Source organism: Zalophus californianus, chromosome 6 (genome assembly GCF_009762305.2).
Source record: "Zalophus californianus isolate mZalCal1 chromosome 6, mZalCal1.pri.v2, whole genome shotgun sequence".
In the NCBI taxonomy this organism is placed as follows: Eukaryota; Metazoa; Chordata; class Mammalia; order Carnivora; family Otariidae; genus Zalophus; species Zalophus californianus.
Window position 1 is genome coordinate 144,697,266 of NC_045600.1, and position 22,730 is coordinate 144,719,995.

A 22,730-nucleotide genomic window follows, 5' to 3' on the forward strand; every position below is an offset into this window, starting at 1 on the left:
GGTTCAGTTCCGGAGAGAGCTTTCTGGTGGTTCCCACCTGTTAGCACATCTGACGCGGGCTGTCCCTGGGGCTGACCCGCGGCTGTGCCCACACCGCCCAACGAGCCCGATGCCGCGACCCCCACCCCACCCCACACTGGTGGCACCAGAGACACATGCTGGCCGGGCAGAGGGGCCCCGAGAATTGGGGAAGCCCGACGGTTTGGGCTTCTACATAGGAACCAACATCCTGTAACCCGGCTCCCAGTCCCCGAGCGTGTAACCGAACTAAGGCACAGCCTCGTCATCAGCGCGCCCTGACCGCGGGGATGGAGGCCGGGCACCCCGGTCTGCCCCCCGCGCCCTGCGTCCTGACGGTGGGCTGTCTGCGGGGCGTCCGCGGTCATTCACCGCTGCCTGGGGTCGTTATCGGGAGCTCTGTGCTCCAGCGGCCGCTTCACCAGCAGGCGCCGTTCCCTCCTCGCCGGCCGCCTTGTCTGCCCCACGGTGGCTGAGGAGTCACGTGAGGAGAGGGGTGCTATCCACGGCCCCCACGCCAGCATTTTACTTATGCCTCTGACTTTCAAATTCTAATTTCTCTCTGATCAAACTGATACACCTCATCTCCAGAGAGACGAGCACCTGATAGGGATCTCCTTAGCCTCCATCTCAATACAAGGATGGGAAGGTGGGGCGCCTGGGGGCACAGTCAGTCAAGCGTCTGATTCTTGGTTTCGGCTCAGCTCCTGATGGCAGGGTGGTGAGATCCAGCCCCTCACTGGGCTCTGCCCTGAGCGTGGAGCCTGCCTGAGATTCTCGCTCTCCCTCTGCCTGTCCTCTCTCTGCTCTCTCGTTCTCTCTCTCTCAAATTAATAAATCTTAAAAAAAAAAAAAAAGAATGGGAAAATGACTGTAAAGCGATCCTTTCCCTGGACTCCCCAGGGCCTGGCCGTCGACAGCCTCATGGCTTTGGAGATGTGCGGGCATTCCTGAGATGTCAGACTTACTCTTTTTAGGGGAGGGGACCAAACAGCTCCCTATCTCCAGACAGACGGGCCATCCCTGTTGTATCTACTGAGTAGAACCCGGTGCCATTTAGCACAAGGGTGGGGGGCTTTGGGAACAGATGGGCCTGGGTTCGAAACCAGCCGTGCCCAGACTGGGCTGTGGCCTCTGGGCGGGCCCCTGCTGATCCGTCTCCGTTCCCTCCTCGTCCCCGGCTCCGGATGAGGGGTGACATCACCTGCTCCAACTGGCCTGTGAGGATCGGAGGTAACGCACCACGTTTTCTCCGTTCTAAGATTCACTGCTTTCACTCTGCTCCTGAAACAGGCACATTTCCTACAACTCCCCGTGTGTGTTTCATGGAATGTTTTTTTACGCCCAAGCTTGGCAGCTTGGAAGATGTCATCGGTGGATGGTGCCATCAGCCTTTGAACCGAAGCCCCTAGCAAAGCATATTACGCCACCAGCCGGGAACTCGCTGGTGGCTCTCAGGGGGGCCACACAGGGCCGAGCGGGGGCTCCTCACCCTGAGTCCTCGTCCCAGTAGTAATGGCTTCTGCCCGGAAAGCTCTGGTCCACCTTGTCCATCTGTGAGGTCCGCACGAAGGTGCCCGTCTTGGCCGTCTGCTTCAGCAAGCGGTTGTGCACATCCGACAGGATGGAAAAAGTGGTGCCTCGGGGGTAGCAGAGCCCCACTCGGATCCAGTCGCCCCTAAAGTCAGAGGGAGGGTCAGGTTACGGGAAGGGACGTCCGGGGCCACAGAGCGTCCGGGGCACACCCCGGAGAGAGACCGAGCCATCCTCCCCCATTTCCGCAGCGGGCGGTCCCGAAGGACCACCTACTACTGTAGTCACGGGGTCTGTGCGGAGTGTGTTGGGGGCGGGGAGGGGCTCACCGGCACGGTGGCTTGGCGCCTCCCAGGCCTACCCTGGGGTGCTCCACCGGGAGCAGAAAGATGCCCTCTCGTCCGGGTTGTTGTGAAAGAGCCCAGGATCTGGAGGACAGGGCTCAGCCCTCCTGGCCCAGCCCGATCTCAGGGCCCATTCATGTCTGTGGGTGTCGTTTTTCCACATCTGATGTCTGTCTCCCAGGGAGACCGTGACCGTGTTCACAGAGAGCGCGCCAGCCTCCATCCATGAGGCCAGATCCTGAGTGACATGCTGTCATGTCACCTCCCTTGGTTGCCCTGGGAGGTAACACCGGCCCCAGCTCCTCGATGTGGCAGAGCAATAGCCCCTGTTGGAGCCTGACGCTGTGCCTGAGGTCAGCCGCGCCCAGAGCAGGGGGCTCAGCCCAGTCTCTGATCGCTAACTACTGGCTGCTCTCGGCCCCTCTAGAGGAGTCCTTCTGTGGGCCTGACGTAGGCTGGCCTGGGACTTCATCACGGTGGGACGTCCTCACCGCGGCCTTGAGCTCCAGGAGAGCGGCCATCCCCAGGTCACGCCACTTCCGGCTGGGCACCCACTCACTTGTTGAAGTTGATGAGCCAGATGATGAGCTCGGCGGGGGCTGTCTGGTCCCAGTGCACGGTGTAGCCCTTCTGCAGCGTGACGACCGGCTGGTACTGCTGGTAGTGCGTGCTCCGGGTCAGGGCCCCCTCCAAGTACAGGGGACGGTTGGGGAACTCGTTCTTGATGATCTTCATCCGTAGGTTACTAGTCTTGTAGGCCTGAATGTACATCTTTTGCAACCCAAAAAGGAAACACACATCAGGACAATTACAAGGGATTATTCCAAGAGCGTCTGGTTAACATCGGACTACAGGCCCCACTTTCAAAGGAACTTTCTCCTGGAGCCCTTTTAAGGATTCGTGAACCACCGGCCAAATAAGGGGGCATATCTTCCTGCTGGCGGGTGCGCGATCCGGCTCAGGCTTCCTGTGCATGCTCAGCAAAGGGCTCCGTCCAGGACATCCCAGTGGACACGGGGGAGGGGCTGGCTTCATAGTCACGCGGCAAACCCAAAGTAAACAGAGGAAGGAGGGGATGGGGAAGGAGGAGGAAGGGGAGGGGGGCGAGAACTTGGACAATCCCGCTGCGAAAGCCGCTTCCTTTCCCCAGCTGCTGTCCCGCCTGCGTCGGAGAGACAGCCCGGGGCGTGTGGCCACTTCTCCCTCCCTTTCCCTGGGTCCAGCCCCTGTGTCACTACACCCTGCACCAGTGAGTGGCATCTCATTTCAGAGAACGCACGGGAAGTCCCGCGGAACCAAGAGCCCGGTTGCTGTGGGCCCGCCTCAGCAGGACACGGTGTCCTGTATTCCCACGGCGACGTCCCCGTGGCCGCGAGCCACTGTGCACGTGGAGGGGAGGGGGCATCTCCCCTCCGGTTGTGCTGCCCACGAAATGGAGAGGGAAACCTTGGCACTGCCCATAGCTGGGCGCGCAGGAGAAGCACAAGTTCAAGGGAAGATCAAGCTGCAAAGGGAAGGGAGGGGTTGCGAGAACTGACGAGGCAGCAGCCCGTCCGGATACCTGGGCAAGTGCTAACGCTCAGAGCATTTCTGCAAGAAGACAAGCAACGTGTGGGAAGGAAAGGGTGGGAGGCTCCGCCCAGGGCCGCCGCAAGGAGGGCCCGCCCTCGGGGCACGAGGGCCCAGGGTTCCGCCACCCTCTGATTCCTCAGGACCCGATCCCGTCTATCCGCAAACTCTGACCCCACCTCCCGGCGTGCCTTCCCAAAGGGGCCAGGTCGCCTACAGCTCCCCCAGCATCGCATCCCTCGCCCCGGGCAGGCAGGCCGCAGGAGCCTCTCCGGATCCTTCCACGGGCCCACCTCCCCCCGGGGCTCTCCAGCAGGGAGGCGGGCGCCCTTCCCCTGCCCTGGCTCCAGGCTCCACCCGGCTTTCCCAGCCTCTGGTTGGCACCCCCACCCTCCCGGCCCCTCTTCCCACCCTTAGGCTCTCTGCGGGGACCACCCTCCTCAGCCCACCATCCGGCCTCTCCTTCTATCGCACAGAGGCCCCGACCTCCTGCCCTGAGCCCGGCCCTGTCCCCCCCGCCGGTCCTCCTACTCCACCGGCGCCTGTCTCTCCGGCACCCCAGACTCTGAGTGCCCACCTGGCCCCGGGGCCCCTTCCCCTCTCTGGCGCCAGCTCCCTGTCCCATCTCTCCCAGACCCCAGACTTCCTGCAGCTCCCTTCTCACTGCCCCCCCGACCCCCATTCCTCATGCCCGCAGTACCTGCCGGCAGGTGGTCCCAAGGACGACCTCCTTCTTCACACTCACGTCCCCCCTCCGGGGCCACTGGGCTCGCCGGGCTCCCCCACCTGTAACACCTTCATTCTCTTGGGCATGCCTCCTCCTTTATTCACCAGCCACGTACTAACTAAGGGAGCATCATCATAGCTAACGAAGGTTTTCGGTTCTACCATGTTCCCCGTGCTGTTCCATACAACAGCCACTGGCCACGCGGGGCCACAGAGTGCTGGAAACGTGACCAGCGTGGCTGAGAACCTGCATTTTAAATTTCATTTTAATTAATTTAGATTTCAAACTGAAGGCAGTGTAAAATACTTTCCCGCTAAACGTGACTTTATCATTTCCGTGGGACTCGCTTCCACTTTGTTGAAAATTTACACCCAAATGGTGTGGGGACTCTGAAGACTTCGAACAGGAAGACAAATACATAGATGTAAAGTGCCTTACTGATGATTTTTATGCATCGATTACATGTTGAGACGATAGTATTCTGAGTGTGCTGTTAAAATACATTATTAAATACTATTCAAATTAATTTCCCCTGTTTCTTTCTTCCTAGCCTTGACACAGCTTCTAGATGACTTGAGACCACACGCATGGTTTGCACCACAGTTCTGGCGGCTGAGGCTGGTGGAGCACTTCACATCCGTATATGAACCCACGCCCACAGCCTCGTTAAGGAGGTTCAGCTATTATCCCCATTTCACAGATGAGGAGTGGGTTTCACCTCTGCCCACATCTTCAGGCCGACTCGATGCCCTGGGGCCTGACTTTATCCAAGCCCTTGGCCTCAGAGTGCCCCCTTCCAAGGCCTTCTGCTTTCTGCCTATGAAGTGTTTTCACTCTGACTTTTTGAAAACTCTACCGGGTGAGGAGGAAAGAGAAAAAGAAAAATCGGAGAGGAGAGACACCCAAATCTCCTGCTCAGCACAGAGCCAGGCCTGCGGCAGGCCCGCGCTCCTCATCACAGGACTGGGGGGTGGGGGCGGGATGGGTGGCCCCAGGGGCGCCCTGGCCTCCCCACCTGTGCGTAGCGGCCGCTGCAGATGGCCCCTCTCCAGTCGGGGACATTGATGCAGTCTGGGTGCCGGACCAGCCAGTTGTCGTCCTTGGTGAGGTAGGACCCCGGGTACTCGGACACAGAGCCATCGACATCATGGAACAGTGACGTCTTATCCCCGTCCATGTCCAGCTGGTTGAACCAGGGCCCGGGCTCTCCGAAGAACACTCTGGAAGTAATCTAAACAGAGCCCAGGAAAGTGAGGCCTGGGCCAGAGCTGAAGGGAAACGGCGGCCGTCATCAGGCCAGGGAGAAGTTTCCGATTCCCGCTGACATGACACCCTGGCCAAAGCCAAGACGCTCTTGGGCGCTGCAGGAGACCTCACGGCTGACCTCCCGGCTGACCTCACAGAGGAAGCCAGACAAACAGCCAGACGCTCACCGGCCTCAGCTCTAGACGCAACATGTCCGTTTGGCCTCCGCCCACAGGAGGCCCGGCTGCTGTGGGGGACCCTGCAGAGTGCTCCGATGCGTGGAGGGGACGCAGGGTGCGTGTGTGTGTACGTGCTGTTTTATCAAGACAGTCTTTCAACACCAGCCGTGGAGGTCTCCAAGACTGACCTCTCCCAGGCCTCAGTGGCCTGAGTAAAGAAATGAAGTAACAAGTTTCACTCCTTCCCCTCGGCCCACCAGTGCTGGGCAGACAGGCCAAGGGCAGGCCCAGAGGAGGACCAGGGGGAGGAAGAGAAAGTTCTGGGAGGTCCGTAACCCAGAGTAAATGCCCCAGGCCGTCTGGCCCTGCCCAGCCCCAAGGGGCAACCCTCTGTCCTGCTCTCCTCACCGCAGCTCCTTGCCGGCACCTGTCTGTGTCCGGGGGGACCCCGTTCACTCTCCGGGAGAGATGAGCAGAGCACCTTTAGCAAAGAGGGCCTTGGAAACCCTGGGATTTTAGATTAATTGTACCCACTCAGGTGGCCCTGTCACGAGACTCAGGAGGTCAAAACCAAGGCCCTTGGAGGAACAATCTCAGGCCCTTGAGTCTGGCAGGAGCCCCTGCAGAGGCTCTAGGGGGTTGGAGCAGGGTGAGGGCAAGCGGGCATTTACGTAGCCAGACTTGACCTGTGGGGCAACCTACACTTGTACTTTTCCAGTCTGGATGCCGACAGGCTGGGACGTGGCCCAGCCTGCTTGGAGGAAGTTGTTCATTCCCTGTGGTGGTGGCAACAGCTCAAACTCCAGCCCTGGGGGACTTGTGAATCACCGCCCAGAGTCTGGATTTGCTGGGAGCCTGCCCCAGCACCTCACTCACCGGGACGTCCTCAAAGGCAATGTTGGTCACGTTGTTATGAGGGCAGCTCTGCCAAGCGTTGTTCAGCCGGAAGGCCAGGGCACTGGTGTGCCGACCCTCCAAGGCCGCAAACTTGCGGAAAGTGCAGTTCTGGATGTTGATGGGGCCGTCATAGAACTGAATTCCTCGGATCGGAAAATTCCTATGGAGTTAAGGAAGTCCGATGTCAGGCTGATCGCCATGTTATGCCATGGAGTTGTCTGCACCCTCCAAGGTGGATGAAAACAGAGACTTCCTGGGTAAACCATTCCTGATCCCCACCTCCAGCAACCCCTCACTGCAGGGCATTATTGATTCATTAATTAATTCACTGAGATAACATTTACAGATAGAGTAAATGTCAATAAATGATTGTCAGATGACTTATTGGATGGATGGATGGATGGATGGATGGATGGATGGATGGATGGATGGATGGGTGGGTGGATGGGTGGGTGGATGGATGGATGGATGGATGGATGGATGGAAGGAAGGAAGGATGGATGGATGGATGGATGGATGATGGATGAATGGATGGATGGATGGATGATGGATGGATGGATGGATGGATGGATGATGGATGGATGGATGGATGGATGGATGGATGGATGGATGGAAGGAAGGAAGGATGGATGGATGGATGGATGGATGAATGGATGGATGGATGGATGGATGGATGGATGGATGGGTGGAAGGAAGGAAGGATGGATGGATGGATGGATGGATGATGGATGGATGGATGGATGATGGATGGATGGATGGATGGATGGGTGGAAGGAAGGAAGGATGGATGGATGGATGGATGGATGATGGATGGATGGATGGATGATGGATGGGTGGATGGATGGATGGATGGATGGATGGATGGATGGGTGGAAGGAAGGAAGGATGGATGGATGGATGGATGATGGATGGATGGATGGGTGGATGGATGGATGGATGGATGGATGGAAGGAAGGATGGATGGATGGATGCATGGATGCATGGATGGATGGATGGATGGGTGGATGGGTGGATGGATATCTGTTTAGTTGCTGGTTTGGGGTTTGGGGAATTGCCCTCTATTCAAGTACTTCCCCCAATTTTTCCATTCTGTGAAGAGTCATTGGGTAAATACTGTAAATATTGCTACAGAATGGTAGTATTATGCCCCTTAGGAGACTAGAGCCATTAGTCATTATCGCCTTTGTCTCAGTTGCCATAAAAACTTAATCAGATTAAAACCCAACCGAGTTTTGTCTGAGTAAGCCTTTCGATTGCAAGTCTCTGGGGTCTGGGACAGAATGGAAGGTGACCATTATGTGGTAAGATAACGGTGCATAAGCTTCTGAGCATCCCTCGAAGAGAGGCAGGCCCCCCCTGGGGGGGCAAGAGTGTGGGCTGCCAGAGGACCCCAGGAAGGCCTTGATCACCAGGCCTCAGGGAAGGGATGGGGGGAGGCCACACGCTCAGAGGCGGAGGTATAGAAGGGACTGGAGAATGGGCCACTGGGCCCAGCAGAGGGCAGGGGCTCAGAGACACCCCTCATCTGCCTCCGACTCCCAAACAAGCCCTGAGAGGGGTTGGCTAGGCTTCCTGGTGGCCCCAAATCTAGGCTCGCTCATTCTTCAAGCCCAGTTGGTATGCCTTTACTGCCTCCGGGCCGGGCCCCCTCCTCCCACAGCTGACGTGAAGGAGGAAGGGCAGCAGGAGGGGAGTGAACACAGGAGAGGGTCTGTCCCCAGGGACAGGCCATACTCCGCAGTCCCCCATCCTCCACCTTGGGCCCCCCTGCCCAGATGCGGTTCCCCGAGGACAGCCCTGATCACACCAGTCTTGGCCTGCGCCTTCAGTGGACACCAAGGACTTCCCGCATTTCTGCATCTGTAGATGGAATCAATTAGCATCAGCGCCTCAAACCCTAGTTCTCGTGGGGCGCCTCCATTTCAGGCACTCTGGAGACCACTCACCCTTACTAGCTGTGTACATAGAGTGTAGACTCATTTTCCTCTGAGCCCAGCCTAGGCCTGTTCAGGACGGATCACCGGGGCCAAGGAGTCCCCACTCACGAACACGGGGTGAGGAACCTGCCTGCTTTGGCAGAACCGTCAGGCCTCCATAAACAAACTCGCCCCTGGACGTCATCAGAACATTCTGGCCCTGGGAAGCTGGTAACCCTCAGCAAAGCAACCCCAAATATGCAGATGCAGAGTTGCTCATAAAAATGACCCAAAGGGACGGGCGCAGCACTTAGGCCAGACGAAAACAAGGGCTTCCTGATGGCTTGTGCCAGCGGAGGCTAGGATTCTGTCTACAAAATCCTTGCAAAGCCCACATCACTGTGGTGGGAGCTTCAGGCCGTGTCCTGCCCATAGAGGCAGGGATTACATTTCCCTGGAGAAAGGGAAGACGCCCGGGGAACACTCAGCACTCAGAGAGCAGGTCTCCCTGCACTGCTGGCCGGCTCAGGGCCTTGCTGTCTGGTTCAGATTCACGTTGGAGCAGAATCACCATCAGACGGGGGAGATATGTCCTCTCTCGGAACCCCCCCCCCCGCCCCCCGCCACAAGGCTCTCTGAGGAACTGACTGAGTCCCTTTGCTCTACGAGCGGGTCAACCCTCCAGGTCACCCCCTGCTCCGACCACCTGTTGTCTCCCCACCCCACCCCCCTGCCTTGAACTCCACCTGCAGCAGAGAGCCCACGACCCCTCCATACAGCCCTACGATTCTGTGGATGAACAAGCACGACCAGCGGAAGTTCCTTCCTGCACTACACTCACTCGAACCCCTAGGGCTCGTGGGGAATGAGTTTTGTCTTGAATGTGCCTGGCAGCCCCGAGGATGCGTGACAACACCTCCTGTGCTGTTCTCCTGAATATGCTCCCTTCTCCTGACTGCAGCTCCCCGTCTGCGTGCCACATGGCACCGGGTTCTGTCGCCCTCCTGGTTATCCTCATTGGCCTGAGTCTGTCTGTCCGCCATCCTCAGAAGTGGGGGCAATGCGCTGTCAGAGGAGGAAGGAGCTGTGGTCGCTGAGCCCGGACACTGAACTGCCACTGACGTGGCCCCAGAACCCCACACTGCATTCCGATCGTCATGCGGCCCTGTGGACTGGTCTCTAACACTGGTTCATTTTTTTTTTTTTTAATTTCTCTCTGCTGTTCTCGATTTCACCCCACTGCTGGCTAACATCTTTAGATTCAGTGATTTCTCTGACCGGTAACAGAGGAATTCACAGCCAGCAGGTGGAAATCACACGCGAGCGTCATTCCCTCCACCGACGGAACAAGGAAGCTGCCACGGCTGCAAACCTACTGGCCTATGGGGAGGGTCCTCCCCCTGTGGTCCAGGCCGCCGGGGCCCCAGATCCTGTTGTCCATCGTCTCTGTCCCCACGTTGCCACTCTCGCCAACAAACAGGCTGTTCTTTATCTCCTGCTTGGAGCCATCATCATAGGGGAAGGTCCCACCACTGTAAGGGGAAGATGTCTGGGGTGAGCTGTCCAGAGCCGGCTTCCCACAGAGCGCCCAGCACAACGACGGTTGCCCTTACCTGGCCAGGGTCAGGCCGATGCCATTGTCAGCAAACCTGGGGACAAGAGTGGATGGTCAGAGCCTGCTCTCACTCCCCACGCAGGGGAGCTGCAGAGGGAAGGACCCTTCCCTGTCCCTGGCATCACTCAGTGGACGCTGTGTGGGGAGGCAGGCTTTACCTAGCACGGGGTTTGCTGCAGGAGCTGTGGGTTCTCCCACTCAGTGTCTGCTTGCAAACATGCGCTCAGCGTTTGGGGCCACGTTGCATCAGCAGCACGCACCCCAGGCTCCGTGAGCCTCCCTCTGCCACCCGTCCCTGCCCACGACTCCAGGGCTAGGTGCGAGGTTGGATCTGGGAGGACCTGGCCACTCTTGAGTCCCGCACCAGGTAAAGACAGGCTACGTGGATACGGTTCCATTCCGCCCCCTCCCCCCCCCAGCCATCCCCACTCCCATTTCAGCCACAGCAAGAAGGACAGACGGATTCCAATTTCCCAGTGGTCAGGCAGCTACTGGGAAGGGCAAGACCCACGGTCACAATTACACTGTGGCCATGCTTTGGAGTCCAGTGAGTTGCAATTTCAAGCCCCTGTTCAACCACTTACTCGTTGTGTGACCTTCTGGGAAGGTCACTAGACTCAGCCTCAGTTTACCCTCTCCAAAATGGAGGTGATAATTTGTACCTTCAAGAAGCACAGTAACAAAGACCACCAAGGATTCAGTGCACAGCAGGTGCCCAGAACATGCTGGCTTCCTCCTTCTTTCCTCCTTTCACTGACTGGCTCTGTGGCTGAGAGAGCCTCACCCAGGGACTGTTTGATGACCCAGAGCACCTGCATATGCTGTTTTTAGGGGGTCTTGGGGGGGTCACTGCTGGCTGGGGGGGCATATGCCTCTGCTTGGGGGGGGACCAGAAGGCCAAGGGTCTGTGCGTCTGCTTCCTCCCTGCCCTGCTCTCCTCTCCCCCCGTGGGGGGGGGGGGGCACCACCCCCTCCCTGTCCGAGACCCCACGGCTCTTCACACCGACAGCTGTCCAGCCACACGTCCCCGCCGCGCAGCCAGGCCCCATGGTCCTGGTTCTTATAGGCGGTGAAATGTCTGATGATGGCGGGCTCCCGGGGTTTCAGCGGGTCGGCATCCTGGTGCGGGCTGTACCTGGAAGGCACCGTGGGGAGGGCACAGGTGGCAGTCCTGGACGGACCCCCCTTCTGGCCGTGAGCTCCTCCCCACCCAGCAGCCGGCTCACGTTGCCTGGGCGCCGGCACCGAAGCGAGGGTCTCTCCTCCAGGGCCCACCCCCCCGCGGGCCCAGGAGCCCCCGCCCCCCGCGGGCCGAGGCAGGTCATGGTGCAGAGGGAAGTCTAGCCAGCCGGGCCCAATCCCGGCGTGCCATGCAGCCCCTGGGGCTGGGAAGGAGGCCCTGAGATGCCCAGCCCCCCGCTGACTTGGGGGACCCTGGGCCTCACGCCTGCTCTGGGCTCCAGCCCATGGGCTCCGAAGCGGAGCGCTGAGCGGGGCTCAGTGGTGTCCAGACCAGCACACGCCCTCCAGCCACGGTGTCACGCCTCCAGTGCCACTCACTGCTGAGGCTAGCCAAGCACCTCGGCCTCTTTTAAGGGCACTGGGCTGTCTAATAACCTTGAGGTTTTGACAGCACCTTCGGAAAGCGGCCCCCGGCCTCCGGCTGAGCTCTGTCCCTTCCCACGAACCCGACGGTGCAGTTCTCCCTGACTTCTCCCTTCCCCTTTTAGATCCCAGCCCAACCTGCCGACGTACCAGGTACTGGCTTTTGCTGAGGGATCCAGGAACCTCTAGAGATTTCTATTTCCCTGCAGCTGCTGCAGCCTAAGCCCTAATGCAGACTCTGCCCTGCTCAGATTTTCACCACGTTACCCCAGCAGCTAGCTCCATGTCCAGGATGTAGAAAGTGCTCCCTACATATTTGATGAATGAATGAGTGAATGAATGAGTGAACGAAGAGGATGGCGGTGGGTCAGGAGGTCAGCAGGGAGTGTGTGCCTTCCCAGGGGGTGACTACCTGGCAGAGATGATGGAGAGGAAGGGCCGCCTGTCCTTGGCGGAGGCCTCAGTAGTCTTGACTCCGTTGTCTATGATCATGCCAGCCTGTGGGGAGGGCACAGTCAGGGACACGGTCCCTTCCACTCCCAGGCTGCAGGCACCTCCTCATGCCCAGCCTCCCCGCACACTCTTACACGCTCCAGTGAAACCAGCTGTGCTGTCAGGACGCATTAACGGAGGTGAGGGGTCTGCAGTGAGGGAGGTGGGGAGCCTGTATTGCGCTGCATTGCTCAGAGCGAATCTGGAATAAGGTGTGCTCCCGGAGGCGTGTATGACGAAGCTGACGTCTGGAGGGTTACGCGCCTTGTCTAGGGCCATGCAGCTAAGTCTGTGCCCAGAACTCGCCTTGCTCTGGGCAGTTATAAGCCCGGGCCCCACATCAAGGGCGAGGGAAATGTGTCTGCAGTGACTTGGAGGAACTGCTGAACTTCTATCTCGTCTCCACCCTGGGGCGGGGGTCTGGGATCCTCCCACAGTCCTGCCTGGGCTCCTGCCTGACTCGAGGGCAGAACCTCACATTCCTGTTTGGCTCTGAAGGTGTTTACGTGGTCAGCCTTGGGCGCCCGCATGGGAGTCAGGGCCTCCCAGTGAGGGGACTCTCGGCCTCCCGGGAAGGCCCAGACCCAGGCTCCCTTCTCCAGTAAGCAGAGGCCACTCTGACTAGTGTGTTCTTAAGTCGGGTGATGTGGTTTGGAAGATGAGGGGCTAGATCCCCAGCTGCTTGCTCACCGGCCATGACCTTCGGCCCCCAAGCCCCAGCTGTGGCCTCCGTTAAGACGGGCTAAGAACACTGATTTCAGGGGACTCGGGAGTCTCCGTGCTGGCCCCAGACGATCGCCCCAGACCAGGACCCTAACCCCAGACAGGACCTTCACCCACTGGGCGCAGGGGCGGGGCTCATGGGGAGCTGGGGGGCGGGCACCAAGCCCAGGGCTCCATCCAATCAGTGCAGCTCAGGGTTCTTGCTCGCTCCCGCCTCACCCCGCCCATCCCTCCACCCGTGCCCGTGAGTCCCTGCCTACATCCTGTCCCGCACACGGCCCCCTTCTTTTAAGGTCTCCCATCCAGGCACTACCTCCAATCCAGGCACTACCTCCAATCCAGGCACTCCCTGGCCCAGCTCCCAGCTCAGGAGAAGGCTTCTCGAGGAAGGGGTCCTGACAAGCAGCCAACACAGCCTGTCCACTGCTCGGCTGCCACCCCCCCGCCCCCCCGCCCCTCTACACTGCTCTTATACGGCCCACAACAGCCTCAGAAACCCCGCTCTGTCAAGGGGACACCGCTCCTCCTCGTGTCTGCCCTGAGAGACCCTTCCTGCTCGGCCTCTGGGACATGGTGCTGCCTGGCGTCCCCCCCCCACAGGCCCCTCTCCCGCCCCACACAGGTGTGCGCAGGGCCGGGTCAGAGAGGATTTCTCTTCTTCAGTCTTCCCCCTGCTTGAGCTTTTTTCTTTAAATCCTCATGTATCCGTTCCTCTCCAGCTTCCTCATCTGTCCCATCAGGGACTGGACCAGAAGATCAGCCTGGACGCTCTGGGCCCTGGGCACTGCGCCAGCGCCCCCAAGGCCACCTCTGCCCCCCCAGCGGCACCTCTGGTCTCAGCCTGGCTCCCCAGCTCCGCGTCCCATGGCTCCGGCCTAGCTACAGTCCTGGCTGGGCGTCCTTGGCTCACCTGGAGTCCCCAGCACCTAGCGTGGCACTGGACGGAGGGGCTTCTGTTTTCCACCTGCCCTCTTGGCTCTGCAGGGGTGGAGCACCCCGCTTCCCAGGAACGAAACAAAGGGATCAGAGGGGAGGACGCTCATGCTGCCTCCACCTCCTTCAGAACGGCCTCCTGATTTTCTCTAGCTTACAGGCCAGGCTAAGCCTTCATGGTCAACACTGCGCCCACCCCACCAAGGGAACTGTCAGATGAAACTCCTGTGCCCAGCTCAGCGGCCGCCAGGAGATGCCGCCCTGCTACCAGCCTGGGCTAAGGCGCATCTTGCTTCTTCTTCTGGCTCCGACCAGATGCCAAGGCAGGAACAGCCACGGGACATTCTTGCTAAGAATGGCCAGGAGCCGAGGAGAAAGGCTGCTTGGTTTTCTTGCAGACGGGCGCTAGGAATGCGGCGGCTGCCGCCGGTAGCCAGGAGGCTGTCCCGGCTCTAATGATCTGCAGGTCCGAGAAGGAGGACCAACAGGCTGGCCCAGGGGGACGGAGTCTGGAAAGACTTACCCGGTAGTTGGAATGTGCTCGGTTATGGTGGAATTTTCCCAGTGGAATGTGCTCTGAATAACCTGGGGAGTACATTCCCACCGAGGGGCCTGTCGGCACGTGGTGGAAGATGAACCAGAACCCGGTCTCCTGTTGGGGGGGCACAAGGGGAGAGCCACAGAGATCAGCCCCGCAGACTCCTCCTTGCTGGGGCCCTACTCGGGCTGGACCTAGCACTAGCCCTGAAAGGGCCCCACCGCCCATCCCTGGACACGCCTCCGGGAGGCAGTAAAAAGCCCTGGCGAATGCATTTTGTGGGGTCTACCCTGACTGTGGCAGCCCTTCATCGGGTCCTACTCTACTGGTCACGGGCTCCAAATGGCTGGCTTTGAGTCCCTGATGTTCTCGGCTTTTCCCTTTCCTTTAGCAGCTATGGAAACTGAGGCCCAGAGACAGCACCTGACCTGCTTGGGGTCCCACGGGCGCTCAGTGGCAGGGACGAGTGGGTGAGAGCAAGGCTGTGTAGACAGAACGCCGTGTCTGAGTCCTCTGCGTGCCCCTGGGAACGTTCTCCCTCCCTGCCTTGGCTTCCCCGCCCAGCAGATGGAAGGTATGGGTACCTGCCTCGCAGGGTTGGTGCAAGAATTAAACTGTTTTAGCTGACAGTGCTGGTGGGGCCAGGCACGGCGCCAAGCCACACCCGTCTGCATCTAATAATCAGTCATTTCAGTAAAGTGCTTTGATCACCCACACGATGAAGGCACAGGGCCATTACTGAAAGCCACGTCCATGTGACCCCTTTGCCCCAGCGGAGCCTGACCTGGCGGGTCCCAGGCCCAGCCCCGGCCCCCACCTTTACTTCCGGCCAAAGAAGAGTCAATTCTGCTCACCTCAGACCCCGCGGCTGCACAGTTAATGAGGTTGTTGTTGGGGTTGGCCATCCAGAAGGTGGACACTGCACTGTGTGTGGGGTGGGGGGGACAGAGATCGCGTGGCGTCACCCAATGGGCCGCTGGTTCCCTTACCTCTTACCAGAGGCTTGAGAAACCCTCAGTTTGTTGTGAAACCCAGTTTGCTCGTGCGAGCGCGGAGCATTTCAGCACCTAAAGTGCTGGAGCTTAAAAGGGGCATGTGGGTCCATGAGGCGGAGGCAGCTGATGGGTGAAGTCTGAGCCGGGCTCTACAATAGAGCGAAGGCACCGGGGCCCGGGAAGGGGGCCGTTACTCAGGGAGAGGCCCCGCATGGGAACACTGATCACACGGGCAGTCCTGTCTCTGTCTCTGTCTCCAAGTGGGGGAGTACGACCCGTGCCCGTGGGTACCCACTGTGGCACCCAGGTGGCAGCCCACGCCTTCTCAGAGGAGCACTGTGATGATGGCCATGGGCAAGTGAAGAAGCAGGCCCTCCGTGGACTCCGGCTGAGAGACTGAGGGCAGTGGGTGGTTGAGGGCTGGGGGGCAGCCCTCAGAAGCTGCTCAGAAGCCCCAGGGTGCGGAGGTCAGAGGCCCGGCTGGGCGGGTGAGTGAGCACCTGCTCGCGGGACCCTCCAGGGCGCAGGCCTGCTGTGGCTCACGGCTCGGGGCTGGGGGCAGCAGCAGTGGGCGGGGGAAGCACTCACTTGCAGTCCTGCCTGGGCTTGGGGATGTACCCCGGGTAGGAGTCTTCCGTGATGGTCTTGCACATCTTGCTATCACGGTCGGAGGGGAGGAGGGTTCCAGACTTGACGAGGAGGCCGAGACAGTGGTCGAAGGTGTTCCGTTCCTCTGGCCCATCTTCCGTGAAGAAGCAGTGGCCCAGGGAGTTATAGCCCACCACGTCCTTGACCTGCGGGGATCAAGACCGGGGGACCTCTCACCCAGCGTCCAGGTGTTCCTGTGCCTATGCATTCATTCAGCAAACGTGACACGGCATCGGCGGCACCCTGGGTCCCACGAGGAACCCCACAGGCTTGGAGAGGGCCCTGGCACATCAGTCTCAGAACTAAAAGGTCCTTACAGGGTCTCTGGCCGGAGCCCTGACTCCCTGCCCGAGGCCAGACGGCCCACAAACATCCCTGACAAAATGGGCATGGTGCTTCCACTCGAATGTCCCAGAGACAGGATGCTCACCACGTCAAAGTTAGCCTGTCCGCAGCAGACCACTGACGATGGTGAGAAACACCCCACTGATCTTAACTGAGATCTCCCATCTGCACCCCTACTCTAGGGCCCGACTGCCGAGTGCCGTCCCCACTAAGAGAGGCTCCCGTTCCCCTACAACATCAGTTCGACCCACACCAATTAACTACCTACCAGCAGGCCAGGCCCCGGAACATCCAGACCCCATCCTGAAACAACTCCCCCTTCAGTACCATCAACACTTCAAGGGGCCGTCCCGTCCGTCCCTGTGCCTTGTGGGGTGTTTAGCGGTGTCCCAGGCTTCTGCCCTCCCCACATGGCAGCACACCTCCCCGGTGGGACAACCAAAAATGTCTCAGACACTCGCTGCCAAAGATCCCCCCGGCTTGGGGGTGATACAGTTCCCTCTGGTTGGGATGCACAAATCCAGGGTGAACAGCCCAACTCCCCCCGACTCTTTCCGAGGACAGAGCCTGCCTACTCCAACATCCGGGCAGCCACGCTCTGGAAGCATCCGGAGCCGGGACCCTTCGTGTCCTTTTCATCTTGCTGAAGTCTTAACACATTTCTAGAACACTTGGTTGTGGTTTTTTGCTTTGTTTTGTTGTTAGAGCTGAGGAAAATGAGACTCAAGGAAGTTAAGCGATTTGCCCAAGGTCGCGCAACCCATGTGTTCAAAGGCAGGCAGGGCTGGGACCCCCGCTTTCTCATTGTGTCCATTCACCCCACAAGGGGAGGATCCAAACACACTGGCGGCCCTGTTCCGGGCCAGCTCTGCTCCCTCCACATCCCTCCCTAATCTTCGGTCACTGGCAAGGGCGTGATCTTGAGTGCTAGTCAGTCCTTCACTGAGCAGGGCGGTAAACACCAAGGTCATCCGACGGGGCAGCTTCCTTTCGTCCCAGTGAGCTAGGACTGCTGGTTACAAAGAGCAGGGAAAGAGAAGGCAGGAAGCGGTGCTGCTAGGACTGGCAGGGACGGCTTTGGGCAAGCCCCGTGCCGCCACTTACAGAGGAGGACACTGGCGTCCAGAGAAGGGGCGCGGGGCGTCCCAGCAAGCTCACAAACCTGGAGGTGGAGCCATGTTCAGACCCGGGCCTCCTGCCCAAGGCTCTTCCAAAATCCTAAGCACCACTTACCCCACTGTCCGATCACACCCTGCGTGGCCCTTCTTTGAAGGCACGTGAATAAAAGATGAATCGGGGACATTCTCATTCTAACCAACACCCCAGGGAGAAATTCCCTCCATCCGAGACCCTTGAGGTGTGCTCTGGAGAGAAAAACCCCCATCGAAAGGAATAATAAGTACGAGTATTTGTTGGGTGTCGGATCTGTTACAGACATTATCTCGTTTAATCCTTAACACAGTATCATTTCCTTTCGCCTTCCTCCCGTTCCGGGACAGAGCCGAGACCCGATTCTCCAACCACCCGATTCGATAACTTGCGTGCTAATCTGTTGTCAGCAACTCCCAACGGAAAACCGGCCCTCTCGTTTTGTGCTGCATTTCTTCCTTCTCACCAGGGGTGGGTGAAGATGGCGTAGGGAGTGGAGGGGAGACGGCACGGTGAGGTAGAGGGAGGGGGGAGCCGCTGGGTGGGGAGCCAAAGATACAAGTTCAAGTCTCAGCTCAGCCACCGACTTGCTGGGGCCTCGCCCAGGTGTCCCTTGGGAGACAGGTGCCTTCTAAAATCTGGCTCTTAGGTTTCTGATCATTCTGCCTTAGAACATTTCCCAGAATTGAATATTTACACGGTGACACAGCTTGAGACAGAAAGACTGACAGATAAATCGGTACATTGTAGCCGCACGCCCAGACACATAATACACGTTTGCAGGTGGCTGCCAAGTCCCTGGGCGCGCTAACCCGGAGCCCCCGCCCCGTTCTCGTGCACAAATCACATCTTTCCCTTCCTTCTTCTGCACATCACCCCTGCTGATGGTTGTCAGTCCTAAAAGTCATTCCTAAAGGCTGTTTTAAGTCTTCAACTATTGTTAGGAGGGGTCTAGGCATGAGATTACGAAGGAGGAAATTTCTCAGCCCTCAGGGACTGCTTCATCTAAAACGACCTTTTAATCTATTGTCTGAACCAGGACATTTTTTTAGAGCAAAGGAGGGGTGCTGTTAGAAACGAAGCTGGGAAAGCAGGTATAAAGTGGAACATTCCATGCAGATCAACCTGCATCGGCAAGAAGAAGAAACTGCTGCTTAAGACAAGCAAATACGAACAGAAATCGGCCCGGCCCGATTCTGCCTTCTAGGGCGGCTATGATACCGTGTCTGCTAGGGAGAAGCATGACCCCAAATACAACCAGATTGAAAGAAAGACTGTAATTTCCAGGCTTCTACCACTTATTTTGTGTTTTTCGAGCCGTTGAAGAAAAGAGCCTATTTTTGCAGTCTTAAGGAGTATCTGACAGCGCAGACAGAAGCCGGGAAAGGCGGCAGAGGACCAGGTCACACTCCCCCTGTCGGGAAGGACCGAGTCCCCGGAGGCAGCCCCGGTGAGGTGCTAGCAGGAAGGGAGCCAGGGAAAGAGGGGCCTGGGGCCCATTTCCAGTTGTTCCCTGAGCTGATGGGTGCTGCGCCCACCCTCTTCCCCCGCACGTCTCTCCCCCGATCTGCCAGCAGGAGCCCCGGCCTGGGACGCTTTTGGGGAAAGCACGCACCACCGTGTGGGTTCCTCCCGGGGGCTCAGGCGCAGCTACAGGAATCAAGAAGCCAGTGAGACTCTGAATTCCAGAAACCGGGAGAAGGGGCCAACAGACTCCTGGCCCGTGGTTCCCAGAGCTGGGGCGGGGAGAGAGGGAGCTGGGCTCCCGCCATATGCTCCCAGGGGGCGCAGCCACGGGCAGGAGAAAGCAGTGGGATGGGCGTCTCCCTGAGGCTGGACGGTGGGGGGCTGCAGCCAGGTGTGGGCCGCCCCGGAGCCGCACAGAGTGCTGGATGCATTTTCACCAATGCACTGGGGGGGGGGGGGAAGGAAAGGACGGGTTTTCTTCTCTCATCCCCTCTCCTTACCCTGAAAATGGAACTGAGTGGGGGAAACAAACAGAATCCATATTGGTGTCTTTGTACCTTCCTCGAAAACTCTGGAACGGATTCATTGTTTCCAGTAGAGAACAGGCAGGTGGTCCCCTGCGTCCTGCCCCAGAGCGCAGAAACACACACTGAGGGGCAGTGGGAGCCCGCCGCAGGCCCCCCACCGCCCCGCCTGCAGGGGATGGGCAGGAGAGCCTGCCTCTGAGGGCCGGCTTCACCCCGCAACTGCCAGCATCCTGGGGCTCCCGTGCGGACCCCCCGGTCTCAAAGACACTACCGCCAGTGTCGGTATCACGACAGACATCTCCCGACTCTGCTCTGTCGTGTGAAGGGGGCTCTGTGGTTAAACGGGTCTGGGGCTCTAGGATAATCAGCATTCGGTGTGGTTTTACCGTAGGCCTTGACTTTGTCAGCATGCATGGGGAGGGTGCGGGGCAGGAGGGAGAACACATACGCGGCGTTTGCCAAGCTCCCGAGTCTGCTCTGTGTGTGTGTGTTGGGGGGGACACCTTACCATGTCATGGAAGCAGGGAGGCTTACCCAGAGCACAGGACACAGAGGGCCCGTGACCGTATACGGCCTGCCGATGCTGAGCTGGCCACGTGTGTTCCTGGCTTCATCCTCCCCCAAAGCCTTGGCAATGGGCTGTGTCCTCACCCTCCACTTTGCGCAGCGGGGAAACCAAGGCTCTGAACATTTGGATCGTTAGAACGCAGGTTTGCTCTGACTCTGTCCTCCCAAGCTGGCGGCTCTGTGGATGCCTGCAGGCACAGTTTGAGCGAGCAAGGAGTCTGGGGAGGAGGGGGCGGTGGGTTTGTTGAGCAGGAGCTCATGGTGTGCACGGTGGTTCCTAAGAGCATCCTCTGGGCTCAGGGAGCAGATGTGGAGAGGCCCGTGTGCTCCTCAGTTAGGAGGGGAATGAGAAGCAGGTGTTGGCGGGAATGTCAAGTCCAGACTGCCCTTTCCAGGAGCAAGTGGCCAAGAATGGGGAGGAGCCGGGGGTGGGGGGGCGGGGAAGCTGTCTTCTGAGGACGAGGGCACTGGAGTCTGTCTGCAGGCGGTGGGGAAGCCCACGCATGGACGGATGTCCGGGGTCTCGGGCGTGTCCAGATCTGGACGCCCTGAGGGTAAAGGCATCCACGATGCTACTGAGTGGCCTCTGCAGCCTAAATGAGAATCCAGTCTCTATATTTGGCCTCCTTTCATCCCGTCAGCTAAAAATATCTTTCCAAACACAGTTACAGCCCCGGCCACTGGTAGGTCCTTCAAGCCAGAGTGAAGGGAGCAAATATCAACTAGCGATGCGGAGCCCAGCTCCCGGGGCGGCCCTGCTGCCCCCGTGGCGCAGCACTTACGGGGGCGGGCCTCTCCGAACCCCCAGCTCCCCCCAGCCTGTGGCACTCGGGGGAGGACGCGGAATGCACTCCATTGTCCTGTTGCTTCTTCGGCTCGGGGAGTCCGAGGCCTGTGCTTCATCCAGATGCTAAGCCATGCCAGTTTGGTGTCACACAGGTCTGTGAGCTCCAGACCTTCACCCACCAGTCTGGCCGTCCAGCAGGGACCCGAGCCGAGTGCGGCTGGAGCCCTACGTGTCCACTGGGATGAGGCTACAGCTGGCCCCCTGGCCAGCCCTGTGCGAGGCTGCCTGGCGTCTGGATGGCACCCAGGGAGCTGAGGTGTGTTCCCTCCCAGTCTGATGGCCAGCATCCCTTGGGGCCGGACAGAACAACGGCCTTGGCACATGCAGGACTGCCAGGGTGCCCTGGTTGCGAGAGCCTGTCCAAGTCTCTGGCTCCAAAAGTGTCTGTCTGGTGTGGGTGCAACTGGCCCGTCTAGCGGCTCCAAACGAGCGGGTTCCGCAGGGCCGCTCCTGGGCCGTGCTTGCTCTCAGCCCCTGCCTGCCTGCATCCCTCTGAGCCGCTCGCTCCCATGGCCTCCGGCGCCCCTCGCCGCTTCCCACCCCGCTGCTCCTGCAGGAGCCCATTCCTCTGGCCAAGGCCCGGGCTCGCGGCTCAGGCGCGCTGCAACCAGCGTGGCCAAGCCCTTCTCATTCTTGGATTCTAACTGAACAACCATGAGATCTGCTTGTCATGCCGGGCACCGCACACATGACGAAACCGAATGCACGAACGGCCGTGTGACCACGGTACGTGTGCGTGTGTGTGCACGTGTGTGTTATGTGCATGTGCACACGTGTGTTGTGTGTATGTGCACACATGTGTGCATGTGTGTGTTGTGTGCATGCGCACACGTGTCTGTGCGCGTGTGCGTTATGTACATGTGCACACGTGTCTGTGCATGTGTTACGTGCGTGTGCACACGTGTCTGTGCACGTGTGTGTGTGTGCATGCGTGTGTGTTATGTGCACAACTGCCCTGAGATGCAGGACAGCCTCCGCTCACACCGACCCGGCTGCTGGGAATCAACATCTTTCTCTTCTGTAGCAAGAAGCGTAGGGGAATTGAAGCTAAATTTAAGCACAGAACTTTAGAATGAATGCTTAAAGCAAGTAGAGCTCCTCAGACTCAGGCTTGTCATCTTTCCTAATTCTACACTGTTCTTTTTACCACATGTTCCGAGCTCAGTCGCCCCTGTGTCCCTGCGTTGCATTCGTTTGGCAAACCGCGTGGACAAGCAGAACAGACCACACCTGCCCTCAGGGCCACACATGTGCCACACTTTCCACGTCTTGTGCTCACTTCTTGTAACAACCACGTGGGAGACATACTGCTGTCCTCCCTGTTTTACAGAAGAGGAAGCAGGTGTGAGAGGGAAAGTGACCAGCCCACGTCCCACAACTGGTCCGTGGCAGAAGTCAGATGGAAACCCGGACCTGAGCTCACACTATGTCTGCTACCGCATTCCCGACATTTCCCACTTATCGTAAATCTTACTGTCTTTCTGCTTCCAGGACAACATGTTCTCCTTTCTTCTTCCTTGAGCCAGAAAACAGGCCCACGTTCAGCAACCATTCCAGCCACAACCCTCCTGCCACCTGCCATGGAGAATCAGCCCTGGTTCCCGGGCAGCGTGCTGCCACGTGAGCCGGCGAGCTGGGCGCCAGGCCCGGGGCTCCCTTGGGGTACCTGCACCTCACAGCCCCCCGTGTTTGCTGTGATTTCCCCACTTGGTCAAGGAGGATGACAGAGGTTTGCAGATGGCAAACAATTTGCCCGAAGCCCACAGCTCACAGCCTGTGGGCCAAGTTCTTGAACCCGCGCACTTCCAGACGAGGCCCCAGGGCCTGTACTCTCCCCTGTCCCCTTGGTGG

The 22,730-nt window shown here is 59.0% G+C and overlaps 1 protein-coding gene across 5 annotated transcripts in view; it reads right to left on the reverse strand.

The window, feature by feature from the left end:
* The window catches only part of LOC113909733 (cell migration inducing hyaluronidase 1), a 134,712-nt gene that overhangs the window by 8,619 nt on the left and 103,363 nt on the right, over positions 1-22,730 (reverse strand). For all 5 annotated transcript variants that reach the window (XM_027571232.2, XM_027571231.2, XM_027571230.1 and 2 more), the window contains 11 exons: positions 15,918-16,123; positions 15,189-15,258; positions 14,320-14,448; positions 12,061-12,146; positions 11,047-11,178; positions 10,042-10,077; positions 9,805-9,960; positions 6,492-6,672; positions 5,207-5,422; positions 2,455-2,666; positions 1,511-1,696 (listed from right to left, as the gene is read on the reverse strand). In XM_027571232.2, the coding sequence (XP_027427033.1) occupies positions 1,511-1,696; positions 2,455-2,666; positions 5,207-5,422; positions 6,492-6,672; positions 9,805-9,960; positions 10,042-10,077; positions 11,047-11,178; positions 12,061-12,146; positions 14,320-14,448; positions 15,189-15,258; positions 15,918-16,123 (1,610 nt within the window). The remainder of the gene's footprint in view (positions 1-1,510; positions 1,697-2,454; positions 2,667-5,206; positions 5,423-6,491; positions 6,673-9,804; positions 9,961-10,041; positions 10,078-11,046; positions 11,179-12,060; positions 12,147-14,319; positions 14,449-15,188; positions 15,259-15,917; positions 16,124-22,730) is intronic.